The sequence below is a fragment of the Leuresthes tenuis genome, unplaced genomic scaffold, assembly GCF_036924035.1.
Source record: "Leuresthes tenuis unplaced genomic scaffold, fLeuTen1.0.hap1 SCAF_5, whole genome shotgun sequence".
NCBI lineage: Eukaryota > Metazoa > Chordata > Actinopteri > Atheriniformes > Atherinopsidae > Leuresthes > Leuresthes tenuis.
Genome location: NW_027325359.1, coordinates 28,050,192 through 28,066,680, shown reverse-complemented (window position 1 = coordinate 28,066,680; position 16,489 = coordinate 28,050,192). Strand labels below are relative to the sequence as shown.

The following is a 16,489-nucleotide window of genomic DNA, read 5'->3' as shown; positions in this document are numbered from 1 at the left end:
CAACATGCCCACTATTAGTGAATATTTGCATCTGGAAACAAGAATTAAGACAGAAAAAAATAAACTTGAGTGTCCACAATTATTTCACCAATACCCTTCAGAGCCCCATCCATCCATCCATCTATCCATCTATCCATCCTTTTTTATACCACTCAGCTGGGATAGAATTACAGAAGTAATAGTCTGAGTGGAGATCCACAGACTTTCCTCTCCCCAGTCACCTCCACAAGCTATTCTGGAGGGATACCGGTGCATTCCAAAGCCAGCTCAGAGAAATAGTCTTCAGTTCTGGTTCTGTGTTCAAATGTGAGCCCAGCCAACATTTGCAAAAAGCAAATTTTTACTTGCCATCTTATTCTTTCTTTCGCAACCCGCTCATGTTTCACGTGGGTTGGAGGATGGAATTGACAAATTGACAAATCAACATCCTCACAACATTAGACCAGTATAGCATTTGTGATTATGCAGTCTACCTGTCTTCTGCTCCGCCTTACCCCAACTCACGAAAAGGACCCCTGAGATACTAAAACTCCACCACCTGAGGCAGCAATTCACTCCCAACCGGAGTGGGAAATCCAACATTTTTCAATTTAACAGTGTAGCCTGATAACTGAAAGTGCCAATTCTCATCTTGATTAGCTTCACACTCGGCTGCAAACCACCCTATTGTGTGCTGGGGCTCAACACTTGACGAAATCAATAGAACCACATCTTTCTTAAAAAAAAAGCAGAAGTGCAATTTTAAGTCGATCGAACTGGAAACCACGTAGCCCTTGGGTACAGCTACAAATTTTGTCCATAAAAGTTATGAAAATAAATAGTGATGAAGATACCAACATGCCCCAGAAACGGGTTGGATTTTATGCAAAACAAGGTCTGACTCAGAGTTAACAGGGACGAAATGGCCTGATACCCCATGTGACACTTGATGAACTTGGTCATATGGTATAGCCACACGTGTACCTTAGTCATGCTGTAAGACCAAGTTCACAAAACATGAGGACTAGTTGGGCAAACTCCTATGCATCTTCCAGTATTTTTTAATAAAGAGCTAGTTCAATGTTCCACAAACAAGATGAATTTGAGGTTCTACTATCTTCCACACCTTTCTATCCAGCACCTTAATATATGCTCTCCCAAGGAGATGGAATAGTGTAATTCTCTTGTAGTTAGAACAGAACCTCTACTGTCCCAGTTTGCCAATACAGAAGCACTGTCCCCAACCTCAATCCAATGTTACATGGGTGTGTCAACCAAAACAGCCGAACAGCATCCTGGGCTTCGATGAACTCAGGGCACATTTCATCCAACCCAGAGGTCCTGTTGCCATAGAGTTGTTTAACTGTCTCCATAAGCCCCAGTGATAGCTAAATACCCCCAGAACCTCCCGAGCATCTGCATACATTATAAAAGGTAGATGGCTCCAGGTCTGATGAAAGTCAAGCTCCATAGCCATTTTGCTTGGGCTGACGATACCTGTTGGCTAGCTCTGAATGAGTTCCTTTTTAACTTGACAGCTACCTTAGGTGTCCACCTCTGGGTATAGGAATTGCTGCACTTACAAGCAAAAAGTAATCAATGACTTCGGCCTTGTACAAAGACCTCTGCAGTGAAGGCCCAGAACATGTCCTATTTGGACTCAGTGTCACCAGCTTCCGTCTGAATTTTGGAGAAGCTCTGCTGGAGATGGGAGCTGAAAAACAATCCTGTCTGGTATCCTTCCCCACAAACTGATCCAAACTAACTGCCAGACTGATCAGTTGTGATTCTCTCTTCACTCGAGTCTCCAAGACATAATGTTTAAAATTGAGTTACACAATTACAAAATCAATAATTAACCTGCAACCTAGAGTGCTCTAGTGCCAAGTGCACTTATGAACACCCCCATACTCAAACATGGTGTTTTTTTATAAACAAACCATGACTAGCATATTTGTTCGATAACAAAACACCACTTAAGTTCTGATTATGCAGGCCATTTCTCTAAATCACATTCCTTCAGCTCTCCCTCGGCCACAGAAGCCTCCCAGCAGGACAATTGAGTCTCCAGACAGTACACCTTACAGCAATCTACCCAGAGAACGGTTGCTGGATGCACCCCACTGCAAAGCCCCCTTTTAGAGCAACTGTCTTTTGTTATGGTCTTGATTCTTTTAGAGGGGGTTACCACACTGGACTGTGTGTAAGCGCCTTTTATCACTCACCTCCATATCACAAAGTGCTTTGAGAAACTATTTCTAAAGCACAATAAATCCAGCTTCCAGGCCAAATTGGACAGGCACCAATATGCCTGCAGAGAAAACTTATCTACAGAGGATGACATTGCCAATGCCCTCCACCAAGCACTCACACACCTTGACCAGAAGGGGGTAAAAATGAGTGTGTGTGTGTGTGGGGAGGGGTTCAGTACCATTGTCCCCAGACAGCTGATCACCAGACTGCTTGGCCAGGGCTTCGATAGAACTCTATGCGTGTGGATGAGGAACTTCCTTGTCAATCGCTCACAGTTACAATTCGCACACATCTGTCCCCGAGCCCGACCATCAGCACTGGGTTGGCCACAGGGTTTCATTCTTATATAAATAAAGTTGAGTTGAGATATGTTTCCCTAAGTTTGGCATATTTGCTCTCCAGGGGTTTTACCAATGTCACAAGACAGAAGTGTCCCAGGGCTTTCAAGCCAGATGGCTTCTGCTGGCAGTCATCTTGAGATCCTATCACATATTCTCAAACAGCAAAGGATCTGAGATGCGTCTGAGGTTATTACTAAAAGGCCAAGAGAACATGAGAACATATGAATGGGGTTGGAATTCACGGAGAGATGCCCTGACCCAACATTTCATACATACACTGAAGATTTAATGTGTTTATGAGTGGCCTCCACCTAAAATCTTACTGTCAGTCAGTGGGTCTACATGATGAGATTAACTCAATTATAGCTATAGTTGGGTTATGCTCCTTATTTGGGCAAGGGCAATTATCCAAGTATAAATGGCAGTAAATAAATGGAATCCTTAGCACAAAGCATGTCATACCCCGGTACAATAGGTGGCGCTGTACCCATTTCAACTATCGCTAATAGAGCCACTTCCTGTTGACGTCTTCACCAAAAACAAACTCAGGCATTCGAGAAAGATGGTGAATGAAGAGCAAGATGAAGCTACGTCCCTCTACATTTGTGATGAGCTGGTTATGGCACAAACACAATGCACAACGGCACATTCTCCATCACGTTGTTTGTATCTTTCCGACGGCGGCGACGACAACAGTAATATCGTCTCCTTCGACTTCCGGGTGACGATCGTGGGAAAAAATCTCGAGCATGCGCAGAACGCTCGATCCGATCCACTGTCTACATGCATGTTCAGGGGGCATTTGGATAGTTATCTCGGGGTCTTAATCAAATCGCAAGTAACCCGATCCGATTAGATTTTTTGTCAGATTAAGGTGTCTACATGAACTGAATAATTCAGTCTTATTGTAATTTAGCCATTAATCCGATGGCACTCATGTAACTGCACTGACTGAGTGCAGATTTTCTGTAAACAGCATCCTTTGAATAACCTGTACATTTTTTTTAAATGAATAAATCAACGTGACAGTGCTGTAATGTCTGCAACAGTCATGTTTTGAACAAAATCAGCTCCACGTGAGCGTAACAAACAGGTTTTTGTAATAATGATTTGGACATGACACTTCATCAGTAAAAATTATTTCACACTGTTCAGCTTTCTTTCAAAACAATAAAAACAAATCTAGACAGAACCAGGAAACACAGACTTACAGACAGATCATCACAGTCTGTTACCTTACAGCAGTCTCAGTGAACAAAATGACAACTCCAAAAGTCTTTGGAGCAAACGTTGCTGAGCTGAATGACTTTAGTCCACATATTAAGGAGTGTGCCATGATCTTTTAATTTCTTAATAATAAGCAGTAACTTTAACATAATCTCATAAACATGCTCATTTAAATTGAATTTGCCTTCTGATTGTGGTAATAGATCACCCGATGGCTTAGTCTTGAAATTGTCTTACAGCATCTAGGTTATTAACCTAGTGAGTAATGACATAATTACAAATATAAATGGTTGTTTTAAAGAAAAAAAAACTACAAAATTGTGATAAACCAGAACTGTTCTTAACACGAAGTGTAACTCCTGGTTCAACATCAGTCCCTTACAGAGGAGGATGGCCAGGATCTGTGCTTACAGCAGACATTTGCATGCAGAGCAACATTCTGATGGAGGCTCTACTCTGAATAAGATGTTTCTATGTGAACAGCAATCACGATCAGCTCAACTTGAATAATGATGTTCAGAGTGAACAATGATCAAATTAAGCTATGCTGAGTGTTCCAATCTTTGTTGCGTTATGTAGACATCTAATACAGCCTATTGTCACGTTACATGCCACCAGTTTCAAATCATTTTATAACACACAAAATTGCTTCAGAGTGGATGCTCTAAACAAACCTTGCATTGGAATAGACTTATAGTGTGGGCATGAGTCATTAATCAGACTATGCTCTGTAACATATAAACAGGAACATAAATCCTACATGTAACTCATGTGAACGCCATAACTGGACACAGTTTTATTTAGAATAAGGTCAAGAATTAGAAAATTGCTGTGCATGTAGACATAGTCAGCGTGAAGGTCTAAATCTCTTATCTGTTCCTGCAAGGATGGTAGCACTCACACCCCACCATTACACAACCTCAACCTATTTATGCACCCACCCTGAAATAAACTCAAACCACAGCACCAGTCTGAGCTCCTTTTACTGGAGGAACATCAACTCTGTCATTAGAGAGAAAGCAGGATACGGAAAGTCACAAAATCTGCTCTACAGTGAATGTGTGTGTGTCATTGTTTAATGTTGCTCAATCGCACTGCTTTTTCTAACTCAAACTGCCGATGGTCGACACGCTCCAAGAAGTTCTTTCGCTCCACATACCTAAACACACAGAGAAATGAGAGCATTAGATCGTCTTGGGTCATCATAAGTACAATGCACCCACACCCAGGTCATGACTAACATCTCCCTCCACTCGGAGGAAGCAGTTACACAACTGCGCTCGCACAGAGTATGAAAGGACATAGGTCCATGTTCCCAGTGTGTTTTTAATTAGTCCTCATCTTAAGAGCCTAATTTTGCTAAGTTTTGTACACTGGTATATTGCTATATATTTTAAAAACACAGACATTTTATAAGAGGTAAACATTTGCTTGCACTCTGGTTTTCTGCCACATTAGCTGCTCCTAAACAGAGATAAAAAACCAGTAAACCCTACCAATCACCTAGAAGATGGGTGGAAAAAAGAGAATCTCTGCCTGTTGCCAACAGCAGAGGAACATTGTGGGTCCAGTCCAGTAAATTAACGGACCGAATTCCACAAGTCCAAAAAGTCTCTACAGGCAGACCACACACTGATCTCCCTCACACACACACACACACAAACACACACACACGCACACACGCACGCACGCACAACTCATCTCTTAAAACTACATAGAAAACATGAATATAAGCATAAGGATTCACTTGCAGGCAAATGTTCTCAATGACATTCTCAGTGATGTATATCACGCAATAAAATTATTCACAGCTCACTCTGGGACAGCGGCTGAAGCCGATTACAGCGTTTGCTTGGACCACACAGTTCTATCAATAAATCCGTCATCAAGGACTGCTTTGAAATGTAGCCTCTCTTTAAGAACTATTTACATCTATTTGATTGTACTGTAAGTTTCAGTTAACATGCACATTTGCTACGGTGTTTGGTGCTTGTTTAAAACAAACACATTTTGTTTAATGTTTAATCCAGACATGTCAGAATAACCTTTTGCTTAGAGTTGTAATACCATCAGAATGTCATACCAATCCATGCCTAGCTGGAGCATAATATGTTCTGAAGTTAAGTTAAGTCTTGTCATGTAGATACATGAAATACACAAAATTACTCCTCTGCATTTAACCCATCCAGGTCGGCACCTGTTGAACACACACATGCACAGAGTCACACACTCATGGAGACAGATGCCATATACTGGAGCAGTGGGCAGCCAATCACAGCGTCCAGGGGTACGGTGCCTTACTCAAGGGCACCTCGGCCGTGACAAGAAGGTGAACTGCCACCCCTCCAGCTGTCAGTTCACCAATCTTTGAGCAGTGAGAGTGGGAATCGAACCGTCAACCTTCAGGTTATTGGACGACCCGCACTCACCTCCATGGCTGAATCTATCCAGTCTGTTAAAGATTTAGTTTTCCACCATGAACACTGCCCTTTAGTCCCACCACGACATGCTCTGAATATCTTACCCCTCTTTGCCTCTGTTGTGGATCGCCAGCTCCTCTGTGATGCCCTCCTCTGATTTAAAAGCATCCCAGTCCATCTTTGACTTTTCCAGTGTGCTCATTTTCTGTTTCTTTCCTCCGATACGACTCAAGATGCTCGACATGCCAGCTTGACGTTTAGCACTGCAACAACAGAAAAGTGAGACTATAGGTGACCAACGAGATACACACAGTTAAAGAGACTTGCTGCAACAGCAGAGGCCATTTCTGGCATTTACAATAAATTACATTGCTAATTATTCTAAGTACAGGTTGTTCAATCAAAGCTTGGTTTTCTCAGTCAAAATGGCAATTCATCCGTTCACCCCTCCTTCAGCCCCTGGTGATTTGCAGCCAGCCCTGGCAGTGGTTCAGTGTATCAAAGATGGACAGGAGTCAGAGTACGTGAAACAGCTGGACAGCTTTTTTATCTTAGTGCTGCAGGAGTCCATATGTTCAAAATGTCACCAAAGAGATGGTGGTTTACAAAATCTCTGACCAAAACCATTCATGTGGGTGAGGTGGCTGAAGCATCGAAGTCAGAGACTATAGTGACAAAACTTTACCAGATCAACCAATAGGACCATAAAAGCACTGTAAAGCATTAGAGACCCTCAACATTTTACCAACAATCTTTTTAAAAAAAGGTTAATTTCCCACTCAATTAGCTGCTATTTAAAAAAAAGAACAATTTGGAGTTCACAAATAAATAGTAACAGGTCAATATCGAACATTCCTATTTTAAGTAAGATCATAGATAAAGCTGTTTTTCAATGGCTGAATCAAATCTTGACATGGAAAATTGACACTGACATGACATTAACATGGCTGAAGACAGCCAGAGAAAATGTCAAAACGAGTTAGAGTCCTGTCCTTTGGCCAAGTGGAGCAGGCGTATGTAACTCCATAAAAAATGTATGCAGATGACACTGCAGTGTGCAACAGAATGCTACGGTAATATGTGATGAGTGCAGGAGATGGTGATGAAAGAAGACCAATGCAAACCACATAAATGGCAAAACAACAACACAGATCTAAGCAGTTTAAGCTGGTCTTACCAGCGCCACCTGGCTGTCAACCAGACTGTTCAATCAATGATGTGATTTTGTAAAGCCTGTAAAATGAACTTGCCACCGTCTGACGATCATTTTACAGATGTGAATCTTAACAAAGGAATCCACAGCTCAATATTTCCTATCAAATAAAAAGAAAACCATGTTCAGCTCTACTTCCCAAACATTGTATTCCACAGTAAAACATGGCAGACCCCCCCCCCCCCCCCCCCCCCCCCCCCCCCTGTTGTTGCTAACATCTCTACAGTAACTGTACATTTCAGCACATAACAGCACTATCATCTGAGGCTGCACTCAACAAACAGTAAAATCTAAATCTTTGCCAAGATTAATGAGGGAGTGGTGCTGAAGGCTCTTTCCTGTTGTGTGTTCCCCTCTTTACACACACACACACACACTTGTGCACGCACACTCTGTGAGATAAATAGGAAATGGGTTGTGAACACACTGGTGGTTTCTGTCTGTTGTGAGATGATTTCCTGTCTCCTGTCTGGAGTTTCTTCTGTAGGAAGGAACATCCCCACATAATTTATTACCATGGAAACAAGAGCTGTGTAAAATCACACACCTCTGTCTGTCCCCACAGCACCACCATCTGAGCACAGACTGCCACATTTCGAGCACTATTCTGCCAGTTGCTGACAGGGGCTGGAGCAAGAGCTGAAACCAAGTGCTCCAGCTTTAATTCAAGACCATTCACATCCAACTGCTGAAATTATCTGAAAATGATTCATTATCATCAATCATCATCATAACAGGCAAGCTGTTCAATGCTGTTTACAATGTCTATGACTTGTTGCCTATACACAGAGTTATAGTTAGCAAGTTGCTTGCTGATATGAGGTCAATAGTACGACCAACGACCGTTTTCACTACGCTTTTGGCCGAGAACTGCTTCCCTGACGCTTACATCACATCTGAAGACAAGAGATGCCTCGTGGCTGAGACGCAGCCTGTGTGGAAGCTCTAATCTGTGTGGAAGCTCTAAAATGAAAATCGTGTTCCACACATACAATGCATTAGGTGTATCCTACATATATCTCACACCACAGGCCACAGTTACACTATTTTGTCTCATATTCTCTGTTCAAATTTGACAGGTTTTGAGTTGAACGTGATGTAATCATGTACGAGATCAAGTCCAGCATCCTTAATCTCGCATGGTTTGGGTATCTGAGAGGAAGCCATAAAAAGAGCTTCTGTACACATTAAGGAAAGGAGCTTCAATGCTTCCTTTGCCTACTTTAGCATAGAAAACGTTGGCTCACTTTCTATGAAAGTAGCCACATCATTTGAAGCAATCCTTGATAATTCTAAACAGTAAAGTACAAATTCACTGTAACATCTCTTCTTAACGTATTCTATCAAGGTTAGAAAAAAGTTCTTGCTTTTGACTCGACTGTACGTGATTTTGCTCATTCTCTTGTCTGCATCCATCTCCCCCACGTGGTTTTAAAACACTTCGTTCAACCTCATTCTCAGACTCCCCTTCCTGACCAACACATATTCTCCCACACATTGACACCAGTGTATTTGAACCACATTCTTGTTACTGGTTATTGCTGGCCCTGAATGTTTCTGTAGTTACGTGTAGTTTAGCTCAGTTGATGATTTAGCAGATATTAGTCCCATTTTTCAAGCTGACTGCTGATGGACATCTGCTGAGAACAGTGAATAACTAAATAAGCTCCTTGTGCGCACAACTGGTACTTTAGTTAAGTATTAGAATACTTTGCCCTCCACTGTTTTATTTGAATTCTTATTGATTGATATTGAAAGTAAATAAGATGCATATGGGGTATATACGGGTCAGTCAGTTTAAAAATACAGAAACTGTGGCCTAGAATTTCCAACAATGAAAACCAAAGTAAAAGAAAACAGAAGAACCAAAATGCAGACCTAAAAGACACTCATCTCACCATAAAAACTAGGATCGGGTTTCTTGCTTAGTCTTTTTTGGCCTCTGACATTTGATGTTTGGATACTTGGGACTCTTATGCTAATTCCAGTTAGCACTGCCCATGTTTACTGTCGGTGGCTTTATTCTGTCGTAGTTATTCAATAATCTTTCTGGTCAGTCTTATTTTAGTGTGGAAGTGAAGGTGGTTACCTCGGACCAGGAAGAGGTTGTTCGCTGGGTGATGAGTTCTTCTCCTGGTTTCCATTCTCATCCTTTTCAACAGTCAGGCTCTTCAGATAACTTTTAGCTTCTCTGGAGTCTGCCGACACTTCTTTATCAACCCTAACAGAGAGACACATGTACACACTGCTAAACTCTGCAAGGGAAAATAAATGCTGAGTGATGCACACTGCTTCAGTGTCTATGGAGCAGGAATAAGAATGTCTTGTAACAGTAATGCAAGAGTTCATATACAAGAAATCACCAAAGACTACAAGGTGATCCACATAAGAATGTCCTTAATTATAAGATTCAGAATAAATTCATTCTTTAAAAAATAAAAACATGTTTTGTTCCTTTTACAAAGTTGACTTCCTGAGAGCCTATTCCAGCTGCTGTACTCGATTACACAGTGAAGCCGCAAGTCAGTTGCTGCTAAAGTTAGCTTTCAAAGTTGAAAATTCAATTATTTTCAGTTGGGTGCACTTCGGATTGTACAGTAATCTAGGGAAGAACAGCTTGGCTGTTGCGAAGTTATTATGCATGGTTAGCACAGTGAAAGTCAAGATCTTCAGGAACCCCACAACTGCGACGATCACATCATCCATCATGACTCAGAACTAAGAAGAAGTGGAACAAGTCAAAGATAAATTAGCATTTGAACAGGAAGAAAAGAAAAATCCACATTGTTCCATCTCAAAAGACAGCACAGCTATTGAGAAGGCTTTAGATTTGTCCAAAAGACTAATGATCCAAAGTCTGTCATACCATCACATCATTTATCTAACAGAAAAATGACAAAGATAAAGACTTCATGTATCTCCTGGTGCCTAACAGATTAGAATCCATTGTTTTTACCTGTTCAAATAAAAAAACGCTGAATTTGTTCACATCTTTCTCTGCTTCAGGCTCTTTTTATAGCTGCTCTGTGCTCTTTGCACATCATGGATTCAATTCTGAAATTAGCACTTTTGTACAGAATTAAGAGTCATTTTGAACTGAGGATGTATTTTAAACTGAAAAAGCACTAAACGGTTTGCATCCTCCAGAGTGTGTTTCCTCAGCCCAAAGCCTCAAAGTAAAGGCAAACAGCCATATCAGATGGACCTTTTCCTGGTGGAAACACCATGACCACAGAGCGATACAAAGCAGCACACCACAATTTTACTCTGAGCGAGACATAAAGAAATCAATGTGCAGAATTCAGAATGAGATTTGCAGACTCAGAGACTTCCACAGTTTTCAGATCAGGTTTGGGAGAACTTAAGTGAAAAATGAGGCTCAACAAATTCTTTCACAGATCTTTCCCCAAGACAAACATCTCTGAGCTCAGAACTTCAATCAGTCGAGGCTAATCTATGACTGAAGAGTGTTCCCACATTGTAGCATCATGTAGTATGCATGGGAGTTTTACTTGACCGTAGAGTTTATTTGAAATTTTTAAGATTTCATGTAATCAAATGCATGACTTAAGGCCAGGCTGCATATTTTCCATCAGTGTTCCACACAGTCCTTGAGTTGCCATGTTCAGGCCTGTGAAAAACAAACGATGTGTGCCTTTTACAACCAAATATTGGCAAGACAAAAAGAAAGGTTAATGGTTTCGCTTGAGATTTCAGGTTTTGTCAAAAGTCCCATAAACACTTGTTGTCACGTTCAAGCAAGCAAAACTGAAAAGCTTTCGTTGTCTTCTTGAAAAAGGTAACTATAATATACATTATTTGCACTATTTTTCTGGTCTAAAAGCAACTTGAGCAGGATCATCATTTCTAACTGTGGCCTTTTAGCCATTTGACACATCATGTTCTGTCCATAATGACTGAGATAAGCAAAAGCCTCTACAGGCCTCATGTTAAGCTGTTGTGCAACTACTTTCTATTAACAATCAAAATGCAATTAAATCCATGTCTAACAGAAGCAGCTTTACTGTATCCACAGGTGGTGCGCTCCTGCAGACAACATTTATGTGAGTGGGGCACCATCTAGAGATCAAAGTGAAAATAGTTTGACAGCTAATCTGAACTCAACGACACTTTCACGGCTGGTAGCAGCTAAAAACAGACTGCATCTACAGCATTAGCTGCATGCTCCAACCTCACTGTGACTTTGAAAAGAATTCAGAGGTATACCTAACTTCTTCCCCGGCAAAGTCAAACACTTTAGTGATGGTGACTTTAGCAGGTCCTGATGCTTTTGGTTCTGCACTCAAACGAACATCCTTCAACGTTGAAGAATCAGTCTGCAAATAAAAACAAAAAAAACAGCTGACTTCATGATTAATGCTATAACTGGTTCAGAATATATCGCCACACGTTTCCATCTAACATTACCCTACACCTACTGATACTTACCCCCTGTATGGTACCCGACTGAGAGGCTGGTACAGAGTCTTTGGGTCTAGATCCAACATCCGATAGAAAACTTGCCCAAAGATCATCTGACTTTTTCTTTCGACTCGTTTCGTCCTCATCACCTTCCTGCTGCAGCTGTGCCTCTTCGGTCCCTCTGCCAACCTCTTCCTTCTGGACTCCTTTTTTCCTGTTTCTATAGATTTTAATAGTTAAAATCCTTGTCATCATCTCCTTTTTAAGAAAAACATTTGGTATCTCTGTTACTTTTGATTAAAAATAAGTGTCCTAAATCAGTGAAAACAGCCTTTCCTTTTTAAAAATGATGGATATTTTAGATGAAACATTACTGAATGTATTTGCACATAAGAGGATGGCAGCGTCTTGTTTCAGGTTTTTCTTTAGTGATTTACAATTAAATAGAAAAGCTGTAACTTAATATTCATTCACCAGTCTCACTTAAAACCACACCCTAAAGGTTAATGAAACAGATGCTTTTTCTGATGATGCTGTCAGACACTGAAGATGGGAACCGTGCTTTGTTGTCTGATAACATAGATAAAGAGTTGCTTCTTTGGAATTTTAGTTGTGTTGAATAATAATCAATGCGATAAGTGAAGCAAACAAATCTTAAAGGAGGATGCTGCCTGACAGCTGGCCAAATGTTAGGAAACTACCTTCAATTATACAACAGGAAATACTTTGGCATGTACACTATATTATGTATACATTACGTATTCTGTCTGAAAATATATTTGTCAAGATGTGCTTTAGTCATATAGCTCAGACCTTCTGGTCCTTTACACTGCACAGCTCGACATGAATGTGAACCATTGAATAAGCAGTTAATAACTGTTAATAAGCAGTGTTTACAAAAGAAGGCTTTGTTTCAGAACTGGAAATGACCAAAACTGTCATATAAAAAGCTAAACATGATGTGATAACATTCGTCATCAGTTGGGTGCCAGTCAGAGACGGAGTTTCATAGAACAGATAAGAGAGTGTGTGTGTGTGAATCTGGCCTGTAAAGTAAAAGTGCCTTGAGGGGTCAGAACAATTTATTCACTATTTCACAGCTTCTCTCCAGTCATCAGTGTGTGTGAGGGCAGCAGCAGCAGCAGCAGCAGCACCCTCCTCTTCCTCTTTTCAGATCTGTGGTACTGGATAACTCTTGGAGCTTGTTATTAAGGTGTGAAAAAGCCATGTAAATAACCTGAGTAGTCTGGGAGTCTGAGAGCTCAGACCACACAGTAGGACCATGACCAGCAGGCTCAGTCTCTTTGCAAGTCATCATATTCTGTTCATGTTTACGCTTTTATCCAAAGTGACTTACAGTGGTAGAGTAACTGGTACCTTACTGGTAGAGTAAGGGGGTCTAGCCTACCTACTGGAGGTAGTACCTTTCATGCAGGGGATTTGAACCCAGGTATGACTTTTTCACACCATAATAACAAGCTCCAAGAGTTATCCAGTACTACAGATCTGAGAAGGAGGAAGAGGAGGGTGCTTTGGGTGCTGCTGCTGCTGCTGCTGCCCTCACACACACCGATGACTGTACAGATGCTGTGAAATGGTGAATAAATTGTTCTGACCACTCAAGGCACTTTTACTTTACAGGCTAGATTCACCTACATGAAATGTGGCAGTCTTACCACTACACTATCCAGTCCCCTGTTTAAATAACTAGAGAAGCTTCCACTGGCCAGTTAAAAGCACCACATATGGGCTCCATAAACTCTGGACTTCACCGTCACTCCACTGAGTTTTTGGTTTCTAACATTTAGAACTGTTATATGGCCAATATTTCACTGTTTTTCTAATGGCTGTTACTGTTGCATTTGATGGCAAAAGTGGGAATTTTCAGCTGGTAAAAAAATGAAACACCAATTAGAAGCGAGTCCTTTTCAGGGTATAAAGCATTAAACAAAGCGCTGGTAGAACATTAGTAGCTCATTTATTTCTTCAGTTAAGCGAACTGTTAAACTAATGATGAGCTGTGATTTTAAGAGGACATTCAAACTGTTCATTTTTATCATAACATTTTGACTTTAAGAAACAAAACACAGATAAATCAACCATGAGCCTTTTTATAATTTAACTGAGTCATCACTTTACTGTTGCACGCTCTCACCTTGAGCTGACGTCCTTTCTCTTCCTCTTTTTCTTGGGGCCGTCATCAGGACATGGCACAGCGTCATGCTCATGAAGAGGGTCTTCCTTTACACACTCATTGATGTCATCCTCACTGAGATTATCATCTAGATTAAAGACACCGGCAGAAGTGTCAGAAAAAAGGATGGAAAGACAGATAATAACACGAGACAACATTTTGTAATGACCACATCTAATTATGCTACTGCACAGCAACATCCTGTAATCCAACCTTCTCTCCAGTCTGCAGCCGATTCAAAGAGTAACTTTCAACTTTCTAACTGCATTGAATGCAGTGGAACACAGCTAATTAGCAAGAGTAGAAATATTGTTTATTGCTAACATGATTTCAGCTATAGAAGAAAGGTTCAGTCTTCTCTTACATTAGCTTGTAAGCATAAACTCAATATTAACCGACAAAATGAATTCAACAAACAGCCATGTGAGGTAAAGTAAGTGTACAGTGGGGCTGTCACTATAATTTCAGCTGAAGATTAATAATCATATAGTAAACTGCACTGAATAACTGACTGTTTTCAATCTGTTCGTTTCACTTCTGTTCTGTTCAAGACAAATGTCATGTCTAAAAGGGCACCTTTTCATCTGTTTCAAAATAACAACAGAGAAAGGAAATGAGCATCATGAAGGGTTGCATTTTGGGCTCCAAGATAAGATAATCATCACCGATCTGCTGAGGCGCCTCCGCTTCCATTCTTGCACATTTCAAACTATGTTTTGAACTGATGCAATTCGTGTGAGTTTCAAAGTTACAAATCTGTGATTGTGATCTGCTAATGAGCAGCTGACTGTGCTGAAACCTGGGTATGGCCCCTTTTTTGTCTCTTTGATGAAAGTTAACCAATCACAACACTTTCAGGTGCATTCATCTCCGTGTTCTTTTTATAGAGAACAGTCAGTGGATCTCATCAGTAGCCATCTTCCTCGTGAAGTTATGCTTTGTTCTTGGAACTCAGAAACAAAAGAAGAAGAGGAACAGAAGGACAACTCGGATGCTTGTTTTGAAGAGACTTTGCAAGAGAGTCGTCGTTAGCAACACCTTTACAATCTAACAGACTGATTACATGCTCATACATGGGAAGCTTCAGCCCAACTGGCCCAAAAGGTAGCATGAATAAAACTGCATGGGAGTCCTAGTTTAACACAGATGGCTTCTTTCACTCCCCACTCAAATTATGCATCATCTTTGTCCAGAATGTAGACAATAATGTCCATATTTGTGAGACGCAGTTTCCCACTAGTAAAGCACCTAGAATATTAATACCGTCCTTCAAATCAACACAGTTTAAGTGTAGCATTTAGTTCCTAAACCCATGGACACAAAATGTAAGCTTGTCCATGGAAAAAACAGAGCACATGCATGGGATATAACTGAGCTTTCCTCCCCACTGTCACCTATCGCATGCTAAGAATGGGGTTTGTTTTGATGTGATCAGCTGGTTTCCTTAGCTGGGCCATAAAAATACATTTTAAAAACACAGTATGAATTAATCAATATCATCTGTAGTCAATGACACTTGGTGAAAGTCAGTTTGGCCACATGGCCGTCTCATAATCAACGAACGGGTACAAGTCGAATTCAAGCCGAAATGACAAGTCGACGATATATCATTTGTTGATCGTCTATTCTTAATTATAATAATTGTTGTTTCTATATCATTTTTATTGTATCTTAAGCTATTTTCTTTTCTTTAGAGGTTTACTGTGTATGGAGCGTAGCGGGTGGGATAATGGTGTTTTTTCTGTGCTAATAGACGTTAACACTGGAACATTTAGCACGACGCGGGGCCTCACCTGAGGGGACGTAGTCTGCATCTTCATTCGATGAATATCCGTCAGAATCGTAATCGGAGTAGTTCATTGTGTGACGAGTAGTTCTTCAGAGAAACAGAAATGAAAAGCAGCTGGTTGACTGATTTACAACAACGTAAATGTAACCTGCTCTGGTCCCACGTGCCTCCTTATTACTAGTATCATGTCGAAATAATTACACTCTCAATTATGGGCCAGATTTTTACAAATTCACTACCTGAAATTACTAGCTTTGTTGCACAGAATAATACAGTATGACTTCCTGTCCGTTACTTTGGAGTCCGATCAAATTGTATTCCTTGCTTAGAAAGGTTCCTCCTTGTGTGAAAAGACCCGGAAGTAATTGGTGCTTTTCCTGTGTCAGAGAGAAATGCCGTAACGACGTAAAACAACCGAAAAAATAAATAAAACCAGAGTGGTGTAAAGCATACATATATTTATAGCATAGACGCATATATGTCTATGGTGTAAAGGGCCCAGGATAGTCGCCGCGATGGCACGCGCGAGCGGTATTGATGACGTCACGGTGTCGGGCAGGCGTTAACAATTTCTGCTACTTGTCGAGAACTGCTACTTTGTGGTTTTGCGCACGCGCCGAGTTTGATTTTTCTAAGTTTGATTGGCTCGTC

At 40.8% G+C, this 16,489-nt stretch overlaps 1 protein-coding gene across 2 annotated transcripts; it reads right to left on the bottom strand.

Moving 5' to 3' along the window:
* Positions 1–4,765: 4,765 nt before the first annotated feature.
* On the bottom strand, positions 4,766–16,188 carry cfdp1 (craniofacial development protein 1). 2 transcript variants are annotated; one of them, XM_072386538.1, is made up of 8 exons: positions 16,078–16,188; positions 15,843–15,925; positions 14,011–14,137; positions 11,883–12,075; positions 11,661–11,770; positions 9,523–9,654; positions 6,325–6,483; positions 4,766–4,959 (listed from the first exon to the last, which is right to left on the bottom strand). In XM_072386538.1, the coding sequence occupies exons 2-8, from the start codon at positions 15,907–15,909 to the stop codon at positions 4,869–4,871; spliced, it is 879 nt and encodes a 292-aa protein (XP_072242639.1). In that variant the 5' UTR covers positions 15,910–15,925; positions 16,078–16,188; the 3' UTR covers positions 4,766–4,868. The 2 variants fall into 2 exon arrangements, with proteins under 2 accessions (XP_072242639.1, XP_072242638.1); XM_072386537.1 differs by having other exon boundaries at positions 15,843–16,188.
* Between the last annotated feature and the right edge of the window lie 301 nt (positions 16,189–16,489).

Coding starts and splice junctions, on each gene's coding strand:
- cfdp1 (XM_072386537.1), bottom strand. CDS start 15,909: ATGAACTACTCCGATTACGATTCTGACGGATATTCATCGAATGAAGAT. Junction 9,655..11,660: donor TTTGCCGGGGAAGAAGTTAG/GTATACCTCTGA, acceptor TCTCTCTGTTAG/GGTTGATAAAGAAGTGTCGG. Junction 4,960..6,324: donor CACAACAGAGGCAAAGAGGG/GTAAGATATTCA, acceptor CTGTGTGTTTAG/GTATGTGGAGCGAAAGAACT.